At 35.3% G+C, this 12,514-nt stretch overlaps 1 protein-coding gene across 3 annotated transcripts in view; it reads left to right on the forward strand.

The window, feature by feature from the left end:
* Positions 1 to 9,632, forward strand: part of LOC106874506 (nuclear transcription factor Y subunit alpha) — a 28,011-nt gene extending 18,379 nt beyond the window's left edge. For 2 of the 3 annotated variants that reach the window (XM_052968170.2, XM_014922254.3), the window contains exons 5-10: positions 20 to 76; positions 1,440 to 1,596; positions 2,130 to 2,404; positions 4,699 to 4,908; positions 5,828 to 5,950; positions 7,830 to 9,632. In XM_052968170.2, coding sequence (XP_052824130.2) covers positions 20 to 76; positions 1,440 to 1,596; positions 2,130 to 2,404; positions 4,699 to 4,908; positions 5,828 to 5,950; positions 7,830 to 7,937 — 930 coding nt within the window. In that variant the 3' untranslated portion in view covers positions 7,938 to 9,632. The remainder of the gene's footprint in view (positions 1 to 19; positions 77 to 1,439; positions 1,597 to 2,129; positions 2,405 to 4,698; positions 4,909 to 5,827; positions 5,951 to 7,829) is intronic. The other variant, XM_014922255.3, reaches the window with a different exon arrangement.
* Positions 9,633 to 12,514: the final 2,882 nt, after the last annotated feature.

Raw genomic sequence — 12,514 nt, forward strand, 5'->3', positions numbered from 1 at the left:
TTGTTTTATTTTTTTACAGATTGATATGTTTTCCACTGGCCAACAGTTTCCCAACCAATCATTACAACCACAGCAGGTAAACACAGCAGCAATTATTAATTCAACTCTTTCTATCAAATAGTTAGGGCCAAAGAAGCTTGTGTGTGTGTGTGTGTGTGTGTCCTTGTCTTGACATTACATGATGTTTGCAAACAAGCATCATTGTCATATAAGTGATGTTGTTCATCTCCAATCTTTTATGAAAAACATGTCTGGCCATGGGAAAATATTACCTTGCTTGGAAACAGGTGAGGGTTGGCAACTTGAAGAGCATTCAGCTGTAGAAAATCTGCCTCAGCAAATGTCATCTAACCCATGCAAGCATGGAAAAGTGGACATTAACCCTTTTGTTACCATATTTCTTTTGAGATGCTCTGTGTTTCTTTCAATTAATTTTAAATATAACAAAGAATTTAGTAAAATAACTTCGTTATCATTAAACATAAATTGTGACTAAGGTTTGTTGGAAGATTTTAATTCAGAACTTTTGAAAACAAGACATTTGTACTACAGAGCCAGAGGCGGTTTCAGCCGGGTTGGTATCAAAAGGGTTAAATGATGATGATCATGGTGATTGTGAAAGTGTTGACCAATTCAGTAATTTTGTAGTTGAACATCATTTTATGACAGAGGACTTTCTGCATGAGTCCTTCAACTTTAGGCATAATGTGGAAACATAATTAATTAGCTTGCTGCCTTGATATTTCTAGATTTGGTTTAAGCTTTCATCCTTTCAGAGTTTGGCACATAATTCCTTGCAGTGTTATAAAGTAAATAATTTAACAAAATAGGAATTTTTTATTTACTGATCTCCATTCTAAATTGATCCCCATCTAAACTGATCTCCCTCAATATAACTGTCATATCACACAATTCTAACAAATATGTAATATAACATAAGAGAAACATTTATTCAATTGGAAAAGGCTGCAAATTCTAATACATAAGAACCATTTAGGAAATTGTCCAGATCCCAACATTTCTTATAGCCTCCTGTAGACCATTATGTATGTGCATGCATATGTGTGCTTGTTTATGTATGTACACTGAGTTTTATTATTACTGACAATTTTATACTGATTCCTCTAACTACTCATTATAATTGATTTTGTATTTGAAATCCTTGCCTAGTTCAACACTTCCAATGCCTGTTTGGCTTTCTTTAGCTTCTCTTGAAATCCTGCATTTTACAGTTGTCTGAGCATATGGAAACTGAACCATGTATCAGTGTATATTCTATCACTCAAAGACTGATTTATCATTTACATTTATTAAAAAAACAATTGCTCTCAGTGTAAATAGATAGTTTGTGGATTGTATGTATGGGGAGTTTGTGTAATGTATATATGAATTGTTTATGCATATGTTGACTGATTTCAGACTTTGTTTTCATTTCTTAGTTTGTGATTCAACCTGCTCCTAATCAATCATTCATCCCTACTGGACAACTTCCTGGTGGCCAGCTCATTCAGACTCAAGATGGTCAACTCATCCTTTGCCAGCCCTTTGTTAATGATTTAATAAAACGTTTACAAACCCAACAACAGCAGAGTCCAGGTGAGTTTCTATTATAATTCATACTCTGTTTTATTTTCCATATTATATCCACACACAGGCATGGATGTTTGGTTAAGAAGTTTGCTCTAGAACCATGTGACTTAAAAACCACAAAAACCCTTGTAAAATGCTGCTACCCAGGGGTTCTTGGCTGAAATATAAATTCATTTTGCCAGTCATCAAGCTGGTGGAAACAAAAAGACACAAAAACTTTTTGGCAAGGGCTTTAGCTTCCACTTTTTTTTATTAATAAAGTTGTGTGCATGTTTTTGTATATGTGTGTGTGTGTATGACAGACTTCTTTCAGTTTCTGTCTACTTAATCCACTCACAAGGCTTTGGTCACTCTTGGGCTATTGTAGAAATACTTGCCAAGGAGCCATGCAGTTGGACTGAACCTGAGACCAAATGATTGGGAAGCAGACTTCTTAACCACACAGCCATGCTTGTGTCCTATTACAGAATAATACTTTACTCTTTCATGCCTATTTGAAATTGTTAATCTAAGTATATACTTTCTCACAATATTTTCAGGTATTGTCCAGTTAAATAATGGATTAAACTTGGCCTGTACCAGTCCAGCTCCAACTGTTCAACCCGTGACATCATTACAGACAGTTGGTCAACTGGCAACAGCTATTGCATCTTCCATGACGTCAGACTCAGTTGCCAGTAGTGCTAATAATAATAATAATAACAATAATAATAATAATCATTCTCCACCTATAACATCACCCATGCCACCAGACTGCTCATCTCCAGATATTTCTTCATTATCTACCGTTCCTAATGTAAATAACATAGTTATGGTAAAATATATTCTATTCTTTAATGAATATTGTAATTCTTTTCTATGAAGATTCTAACTGTACTTATTTCTTGAAATGTATCAATATTCTTTGTTGAATCAGCCATCGTAATATGTTGTTTAACCCTTTAACATTCACATTATTTTATCAAAAATACTACTTACTTATTCACATTGTTTTGAATTAATCATGCATTATCTTGTAGCTACAAGATTTTGATGAGATAACTGTTAATTTTTAGAGTGATATTGTAGGGTTGGTGTGAGGGGCTAGATCTAGCCAGTTTGAACATAAAACAGGTAGATATTTTAAATTTCTAGTTTCTTGCAGAATATTTATGCAATATCATTGGTTTTAATTGCCAAAAATGTACAGCTGAAGTAATCAATCTTTTGTACCATGAGTCCAAATCCCCTAAAAGCCAGTATGTTGTCACTATTCAACTCAAATTAACTACAAAATCTCATTTTATAATATGCAGGTTAGTACAAAGAAGTGCATCCAACATTAGAGTGCATATTTTCTTTGAAAATCTTTTGTTATCTTTTACTTATTTCTGTCATTGGACTGTAGCTATGCTGGAGCACCACCTTAAATGGTTAAGTCCAGTGGTTCTCAAGTGGGGTCCACATGACCCTTGGTGGGGTTCATATGAGATCTAGTTGTTAAAAGTTATGTGCAATAAATCAGTTATATTTCTTCAAAACACAAAATATTTTTACAATTCCCAATAATATCTAATTTTAAAAATATAATGGGATTTTTTAAAACTTCAAATGGCTTTGGGAGTCCTGTATTGTAAAATAGGAATCAAAGGGACCCACAAGCAAAAAACAGTTGAGGACCATTGGTTTAGTCAAACAATTCAACCACAGTACTTGTAGCTCTTGTTTATAAAATCATCATCATCATTTAACGTCCATTGTCCATGCTGGACTGGCATGCTGCAAAGCTGCACCGGGATCCAGTCTGATTTGGCATGGTTTTCTACGGCTGGATGCCCTTCCTAATGCCAACCACTTTCAGAGTGTAATGGGTGTTTTTATGTGTTATTTGCATGACACAGGTGTCTGCCACGACTGTGATTTTGCTTGGTTTGATGGGTCGTCTTCTCAAGAAAATCAGCAAATAAATTACTTGCTGATACCTACTGATATCTATTGATTGATACGGTGAATAGTGAGAATTCATCCTTCAAATTTTATAGCCTTGACTTTTGAGATATGAATGCCCATGGTAGAAAATTGAACATAACAACTATGCTGTTGATTTTTGTTGCTTCATCTTTTGAGTCGTATATCTGGGAATGGTTAAATTCAAATTTTAGTAAATTAGCCAAGATTTTCCGTGTTAATCGTTATAGATTTTGTTGAGAAAAATAGAGATTTTTTCTTATCTCTACAAACTGAATATAGACCTGTCTTTAACAACATATGAATTATTGTTGTGGTTTAGTTTCAGGTCAGCCCTGATCAAGCAGCTATATAACAGACATTCCAACGGTGACCTTTCCTTTTTATATCAGGATCTACATTGTCCAATCTATCTTTCTTTCTCTTAAAACAGTAATGATTTGAGGGAGATTTTGTTGCTTTTTCTAGTAGATCATTAACCATGTAGAAGCTTCTTTGTTGGATTATGTTGTGGCTTAAGAAAAATATATCGTTTATATTCTCTGTAGGATCATTTTCCACTTTAAATAAAACTTAAAAGTAATAAATCTTTTTTAATATGAAAAAAAAATTTGATTTTATTGAATAGTTGGATAGTGAAGGTAAAATGACAACTCATGGGTTCAAATTTGCTTCAAGAATTTAATTGTTATGGGACATATAATACTTTCTATGAGCATTAGTTAACCTAGCTAAGGCAGCAAGCTGGCAGAAGCATTAGCACATTTAACAAAACACTTAGTGCCATTTTGTATGGCTTTTTATGTTCAGAGTTCAAATGTTGCTAACATCAACTTTGCTTTTCATCCATTCGGGGTTGATAAAATAAGTAGCAGTCAAATACTAGGGCTGATATAATCAACTAACCCCCTCCTCTAATATTGCTGACCTTGTGCCAAATTGTGCAGTCATTAGTCAATTTAGTTTAGGGGATTAAGTATTAAATCTTCTGCAAGACACTGGCATCATTTCCAGAGAGGAATTTATCTTTCTTCTGCTAAATACCTTGAAACCTAAGTTTTGCATTTAACTTGGTTTTACCTATTCAATTAATCTTACAATTATTACTGTTATTATTATTTTTCTTTTTGTATTTTTAATGTCTATTTTCTGTTGTTATAGATGGTACCTGCTGAAAGTTCAAACTCTACAAACTCTAACAGTGGATCTATCTCCAGTGCAACAACTATTCAAAGAATACCGATTCCAGGTTCAGATCTTATGGAAGAAGAACCTTTGTATGTTAATGCTAAACAATATCATCGAATACTAAAACGGCGACAGGCTCGAGCAAAACTTGAAGCTGAAGGAAAATTGCGAAAAGAAAGAAAAGTAAGTAAATAAGAGAATCAGTTAGATATCTTTGGAGAAATACTTGTCATATTTCATATTAGTTTCGATAGGTGTCAACAAATAATAAAGAAACTGTTTTGGTTTCACACATAAATGTATAAGGAACCTTCAAGAAAGATTTTATAAGCTTATAAAAACCCTGGATTGTGATTCCGTAATTTTCTCGAGAAACCTTCTTATTTGTAGTGTAAGGTTATATGCCATTTGGCTTACATTTATAAGATATTTCTCAATTCTCTCTCTGCTAGTTAACTGGAACTGTTGGTTATGACAATGAAGGTTCCAGTGGATCTGATTAATGGAACACCCAGCTTGTGAAATTAATGTGCAAGTGGCTGACAACTCCTCAGACACACATACCCTTAATGTACTTCTCGGGGAAATTCAGCATGACACAGAATGTGACAAGGCTGACCTTTTGAAATACGGGTACAACTCACTCTTGCCAGCTGAGTTGATTGGAGCAATGTGAAATAAAGTGTCTTGCTCAAGGATGCAATGCACTGCCAAGTATTGAACTCATGATCTTACAATCATGAGCCAAATGCCCTATCCACTTAGCCACATGCCTTCACGCTAGTTAACTCTTCAACTTGTCATCCTCGTCTTCATCTACATTAAACAATAATGCTACTAAAATCTCATCATTTTCTAATCTGGTTGCTCTTTTTATATGATAAGCAATTCTGAGTTATTACTCTGTTCTTGTGGGTTGATGCATATAAATGAATATTTTCAATAAATTTCCATTTGTATAATCTCAGTAGTAACCCATTGTTAAATTTATTCCCTTCCCGCCACCTGCCTCATTTAATTCATTTCAGTATTCAAATTTAATGATATAGTTTATAACTAAACATTGAGACATTTTATATATTTGTCATCATCTTTGTGTCAGAAATACCTGCACGAATCGAGGCATCGACATGCTATGAATCGGATACGAGGAGATGGTGGTCGTTTTTATTCAATTAAGAAAGACGGGCCTTCTGAGTTTAAATTTTCACCTAAACATGAAGAGGTGAGTAGATTTTTATTATTCTAAAATATCTTTTTTATTTCTTTTTGGGAAGCTACTAGTGAAAGCAGAATTCATATTTGATGAATTTAGAAGAAATGTCTTTTAGTATACTCTTGTATCAGAAAGGAGGAAATATGTACATAACTACTAAAGTGCATGCTGAAAGATTTTTTAATATTTTGTTGTAGTCTGAGAAGAAATCCACCACTTTTTAAATCTTTCTAGATTGTGGAATAAGGCAGCTAGCTGACAGAATCATTGGCACATTAGAAATTGTGCTTAATGGCATTTCTTCCAACTTCTGAGTTCAAATTCACAGAGGTCAACTTTGCTCTTCATTCCTTTGTGGTTGGTAAAATAAAGTACCAGTTGAGTGCTGGAGTTGATGTAATTGACTTGACCCCTCCCCTTAAAATTGCTGGCCTTGAAACCTGTAATGAACCATCATTCCATTCAGGGGGAATGTTGTAATCTCAGTCACTCATTCATCATGGAAACTGGGTAACTAACATTATGAGTGCTAGGGTTCAAGAAAAGAGAATTGTGGAATAAGAACAACTGGATAAACTGATTAAAGATAATATTCAATTCAAATTGTTGGGGAAAATATAAGATTTGCAAATGTCAGTATGGTAGATGAAGAATATCTCACTAGAAGACATAAATTTTTGATCTTGTACCTCTACTCCTAAATTTATAACCTTGTGCCTATGTGAGAAAACTATTATTTATAGTTTAGTTTATAATTTTACTCAAGCCAGCACCTGTACTGGCACCACATAAAAAGCGCCCAGTACAATCTGTAAAATGGTTGGTGTTAGGAAGGGCATCTAGCCATACAAACCATGCCAAAAGAGATGACTGGAGTGTGGTGCAGCCCTCTGGTTTACCAGCTCCTGTCAAATCATCCAATCCATGCCAGCGTGGAAAACAGACATTAAATGATGATGTATGTATGAAGTGGTCAGCATTTGGAAGGGGATCGCACTGTAAAATCAATGCCAAAACTGACCTTACCTGTGCTGGTGCCACGTAAAAAGCACTCAGTCCATTCAGCAGGACAGTTGGTGTTAGGAATTGCATCTGACTGTAAAAACCATGCCAAAACTGACCTTACCTGTGCTGGTGCCACGTAAAAAGCACTCAGTCCATTCAGCAGGACAGTTGGTGTTAGGAATTGCATCTGACTGTAAAAACCATGCCAAAACTGACCTTACCTGTGCTGGTGCCACGTAAAAAGCACTCAGTCCATTCAGCAGGACAGTTGGTGTTAGGAATTGCATCTGACTGTAAAAACCATGCCAAAACTGACCTTACCTGTGCTGGTGCCACGTAAAAAGCACTCAGTCCATTCAGCAGGACAGTTGGTGTTAGGAATTGCATCTGACTGTAAAAACCATGCCAAAACTGACCTTACCTGTGCTGGTGCCACGTAAAAAGCACTCAGTCCATTCAGCAGGACAGTTGGTGTTAGGAATTGCATCTGACTGTAAAAACCATGCCAAAACTGACCTTACCTGTGCTGGTGCCACGTAAAAAGCACTCAGTCCATTCAGCAGGACAGTTGGTGTTAGGAATTGCATCTGACTGTAAAAACCATGCCAAAACTGACCTTACCTGTGCTGGTGCCACGTAAAAAGCACTCAGTCCATTCAGCGGGACAGTTGGTGTTAGGAATTGCATCTGACTGTAAAAACCATGCCAAAACCGACACAGAAGCCTGGGGTGGTCTTCTGCCTGGCTGGCTCCTGTCAAACTATCCAACCCTTGCCAGCATGGAAGGCGGACGTTAAATGATGATGATATATATGCGTTTATACGTATATATGTGTGTATACTGAATTTCAAATCATTACAATTGTAATCTTTCTTTTTCTAGGATGATTCACCGGTTTGTGGTATGTTGGACATAGGTGACTCTCATCTTGCATCTGTCAACTTCCTTTCTACCAATGGATCTACACTCACTGACACCAAATATAATTAAGATATAATACATATATTTTTTATATTTTTTTATGTTTTTCTTCTTCTAGGTAACATTCTTTTTTATTATACATTGACTGTTTAAGAATTACATATTTTTTAATAAAGAACATCTTAACAGTCAAGAATTAATGGCAGCTTCAATAATTTCTCTGTAATAATATATATATATATATATAAAAAAAAAACAATGTTTGTTAGGTATATCTTAATTAACCAGATCATGTAGCATTTTAAAACTTTTCAAATTCATATCATATCTTGAAAAAAAAATGATATAATGTAGACAATTTACCAGACTGTAAACAATTAAATATGTTTATAGAGAGATTCTACAAGCAAATCGTGTATAAAATTAAATGTGGACTTTCCTTAAATTCTTTATATATGTCCTATATATACTCTTTTCCTCCTCATCTTAGCTATGTTGTTGTCATTATCGTCATCATCACTATCATCAATATTTATACATTTATTTATTGACATTTATTTAATTTCCTTCAGATATTCTCATTCTCCTGTGTGAAATGCTTTATTATAATTATCAACTTCTAACCAAGTTATGTCTTTACAGAATGATTAATGAGTGAATGTATGCCTCCTTGCCTTCTATCAACAGAATTTTTAATTAAAAAAAAAGAACTGCTCCCTCTGTGTTTTTCCCCTGCCATCTAATTTCATAGCATTTTATAATAAGTATAGAAAAACGATAAAACTTCATATTTTTAGACCAATGAAACTTAAGTTAACCCTTTGCATGACTAAAGTAATTTCATAAATTTTTACTAAATATCCATGCTTGTTTTCAGATTTTTAGATAGCAATTATTTCATAGGTTTCTCAGTAATATAAAGCTTTAAGTCCCAAGTTACTCTGGTAGCTGAAAAAAGATTAGCAATGTGTATTATATATATGATGCATGGACACCGGGGAAATGTCCTGTATATCACAATACACAAGAGAGGCAAAGGGTTAAAAAATCTTGCAATATTATAGTTTTATATATATATCTTCATATACCTTTATATGTCTATATAGCTATAAACTTTTTTTTTTTTTCTGAAATGGATAAGTAGTTTATACATCATTTTTCCTTCCTACCACAACTGTTTCATTGGAGAAAAATATTTATAGTATTGCCATTTAAGAGTTTGTGGAATATTCCTGTAAATTACTTAGTAATTACAATCTGAAACAAAAAAGAGCTTTGTTGAACCTTCGGAAATCATATTATTTAAATTGGTTTTCCATAAGCGCCTTTCCATTTGAGCTACACAGATACATTCTCCACACCTTTATATTTGTTTATATGTAAAAAAAACTATGTAATTTATATTTAATCATATTGTATTTGTACTGTATTACACATTTAACAAGTTATCATAGATGTCATCATATATTTTCAAAGATGCTTACTCTTTGAAATTCTTTGATCATAAGAAAGAAAAAAATTCTCAAAAGTTTCTTTGCACAGTTATTTATTTAACATTTTCATCTTCATGTCATAATATTCCTTTTTCATTTTGACACAAAATTTTAAATCAGTGTAATTAAATTACCACGGAAAAAGAAATAAATAAATAACGGGCATTATTTATTTTTCTGTTAACTTTATTTTAACTGCTAATATTTTCAACCTATTTTTTATATCTTCAAATAAAAAAAATATGATACTAGATCATAATCTTTTATAAAATGTCTTTTTTGTTATTTCATTCCTATTTCTTAATCCTTCTTCCTTTCTTTATTTTGCTTCCATGATAACCTGCCAACCTATGGAATACTTACCTCCATTTTATATAGTTTTTCAACCCAATAGTAACATGGAAGGAAAACCACTTAAATATCATTTTAACAGAAAATAAGTATATAATCAGAAACAGTTATAAAGAAAACTTGAGAAACAAACACACTTGTGTCAAGGTATTGTGGAATCATATTTTTAAATCTTACTACAACAGCTATTGTGTAGTGCATCTAAGCCCATTGTACAAACAAGCTTTATTTCTCAATTGAGGGTGACAAAAACAACTGGCCCAGAATCCCAGCATCTGACTCAACAGAGTTTGTGCTATTGTGCAGGAGTTTTGTAGCCTACACTACTGGCTGTGGGGCAACTCTGGTATTGCAGTCATGGTATCAAAACCCCGACAGAGCTTCCTTACCTAATGAAATGTTGGCCTTTTGCATACACAGATTACAACTTGTGTTCACTCTAAATGTGGTGTGCCTCACAGGGGGAAAATGACAAGAGTCCAAGACTTCTGGAAGTTTGCTGTGCTTGAGAAGACACGTAAAGCTAAATAAAATCAAAATTGTCCCAGTATCCCTCTCCAGCTGAGCATTCCTGATCTTCTGGGCTTGTACCATGTAAAAAAAACACCCATTCTGGTGCCATGTAAATACATCCATGCTGGTGCTTCGTAAAAGCACCCAGTATGCTTTGTGAATTGGTTGGTGTTAGTAAGGCATCAGCCATAGAAACCATGACAAATCAGATATGGAGCTTGGCCAGCTCCTGTCAAACTGTCCAACCCATAACAGTATGGAAAACAGACATTAAATGATGATGATGGTGTGGTGCACAGAAGTGCCTTCATCTATAAAAGTTGAAACACTTTCCATTTGTCCAGCTATAAATTTGAAAAAAAGTAATCTCATCCACCAGTGCAGGAGCCAGTCAGGCAGCAACCCATGCATTAATGAATGGTGCTTATCACATACCACCAGCACTGGTAACAGCCACAACTATTATTTCCATTTGATTTGATTTACTTGACTAAATAGGCCTCCTCAAACATGGAATGCCACCCAATGATTCAAAGGTATTTTTTAAATGGGCTGGTTATGCAACAATGGTGTAGGCTACAGCTTTCCTTGCTGGGTTTTCTCAATCACAGCAGATCTCCAGAGGTCTTGGTATTTCATCATTGCCTCTGTGAGGCTCAAAGTTCATGCTTCACCACCTCATCCCATGTCTTCCTGGGTCTCCCACTTCCAGTTAGGAAGTGACTTCTTCACAGCTCTCCTCATCCATATGTAGCACATGACCATACCAGCAGAGTCGTCTCTCTTGCACACCACATCTGATGCTTCACATTTCTAAGGGCGCTTACACACTGACATTACTCATCCAGTGGAGCATACTAGCTTCATGTCTTTCAAGCCTATGCATGTCTTCAGCAGTCACAGCCCATGTTTCACTGCTGTGTAGCATGACAGTATTCACACATGCATCATACAATCTACCTTTCACTCTGAGCGAGAGGCCCTTTGACACCAGTAGAGGTAGGAGCTTTCTGAACTTTGCCCAGGCTATTCTTATTCTAGTGGCAACACTCTCTGAACATCCACCCCTACTACAGACTTGATCACCTAGGTAATGGAAGCTATCAACTACTTCTAGTTTCTCCTGGCATGTGATGGAATCAGTTTTCTGAACATCTGCAATACATTAAAGCTATCTTCCTGGTTAACCTTCGTTTGATGTTGCAGCACCTCTTATGCACCCATAGCTTACACTGGGTACATCTTACGGAGTTTCTACAGATTGAACAGGTCCATCTACCTGAAGGGGTTTGTGATGTGTTTACCTTCCTACTTACTAGGACTTTGGTTTTTGCAACATTGACTCTAAACCTTGCTCCCACACCTGAAATTTCTGTAGTTCTGGTAGTGATTCCACTATGAGCAAGGTCATCAGCATAGAGGAGCTCCCAGGGGTATACTGTCTTGAATTCCTCTGTTACTGCCTGGAGGACTATGATGAATAAGAGGGGGGCTGAGGGCAGATCCTTGGTGGACCCCTACTTCTACCTGGAATTCTTCGCTATACTCATTGCCAACCCTTAGCTTATTAATGGCATCCCCTGTACAGCTCTTCTTAACCACTTGTCAATCCCCAGTTTCCACATCGCCCACCAGATGTATTTTAAATTTCAGAGACAAAGGAAATTTGTGGTAAGACACTAGCAAATTCCATTGCAGGTACCTATTGGTAATTTGAACAGTTAAAGTACTAAACTCTTCTTTTTGTGTTGATCAATACCCTGTGAATGGTATCTGGTAGATGTTTATACCACTCTAAAAAACCCATCATTTTACACTGTGCCCCTTAATATCCTGTAACCCAGGATTTCATTAGAATAAGCCCAATAAATATCAGTGTCAATACAATCAAATAAAGCCTTAAAAAACAACGCCTTAACACAGCCACATATCAGCTAACAAAATCCAGAGCAGCAATACTGGTGACGAAAAAGTCCTCGAAACCAGAGTAATTGTCAGAATTATGTTAATGCATGAAAACAATCAAGTTTTTCACTTTATATTTATGTCCAAGATTTTCGAAAGATATGCCATATTTTGGAATCACTTTTCATGATCATTACTGCTACTGACTATTTATGTGAAGTGTGGGCTGTTACACCCAAGACATAACATGCCCAACCTAATTTACAAACACACATCAGTGACTTTTTTCATTGAGCTAATTATAACAGCCAACTCACAAGACGTAACACTCAATTTGCACGCTACAATCTTTACTCCTAGTTGTAATGGACCTGTGTTCGGTCT

The sequence above is a fragment of the Octopus bimaculoides genome, chromosome 5, assembly GCF_046866305.1.
Source record: "Octopus bimaculoides isolate indiv1 chromosome 5, ASM4686630v1, whole genome shotgun sequence".
NCBI classification, from domain to species: Eukaryota; Metazoa; Mollusca; class Cephalopoda; order Octopoda; family Octopodidae; genus Octopus; species Octopus bimaculoides.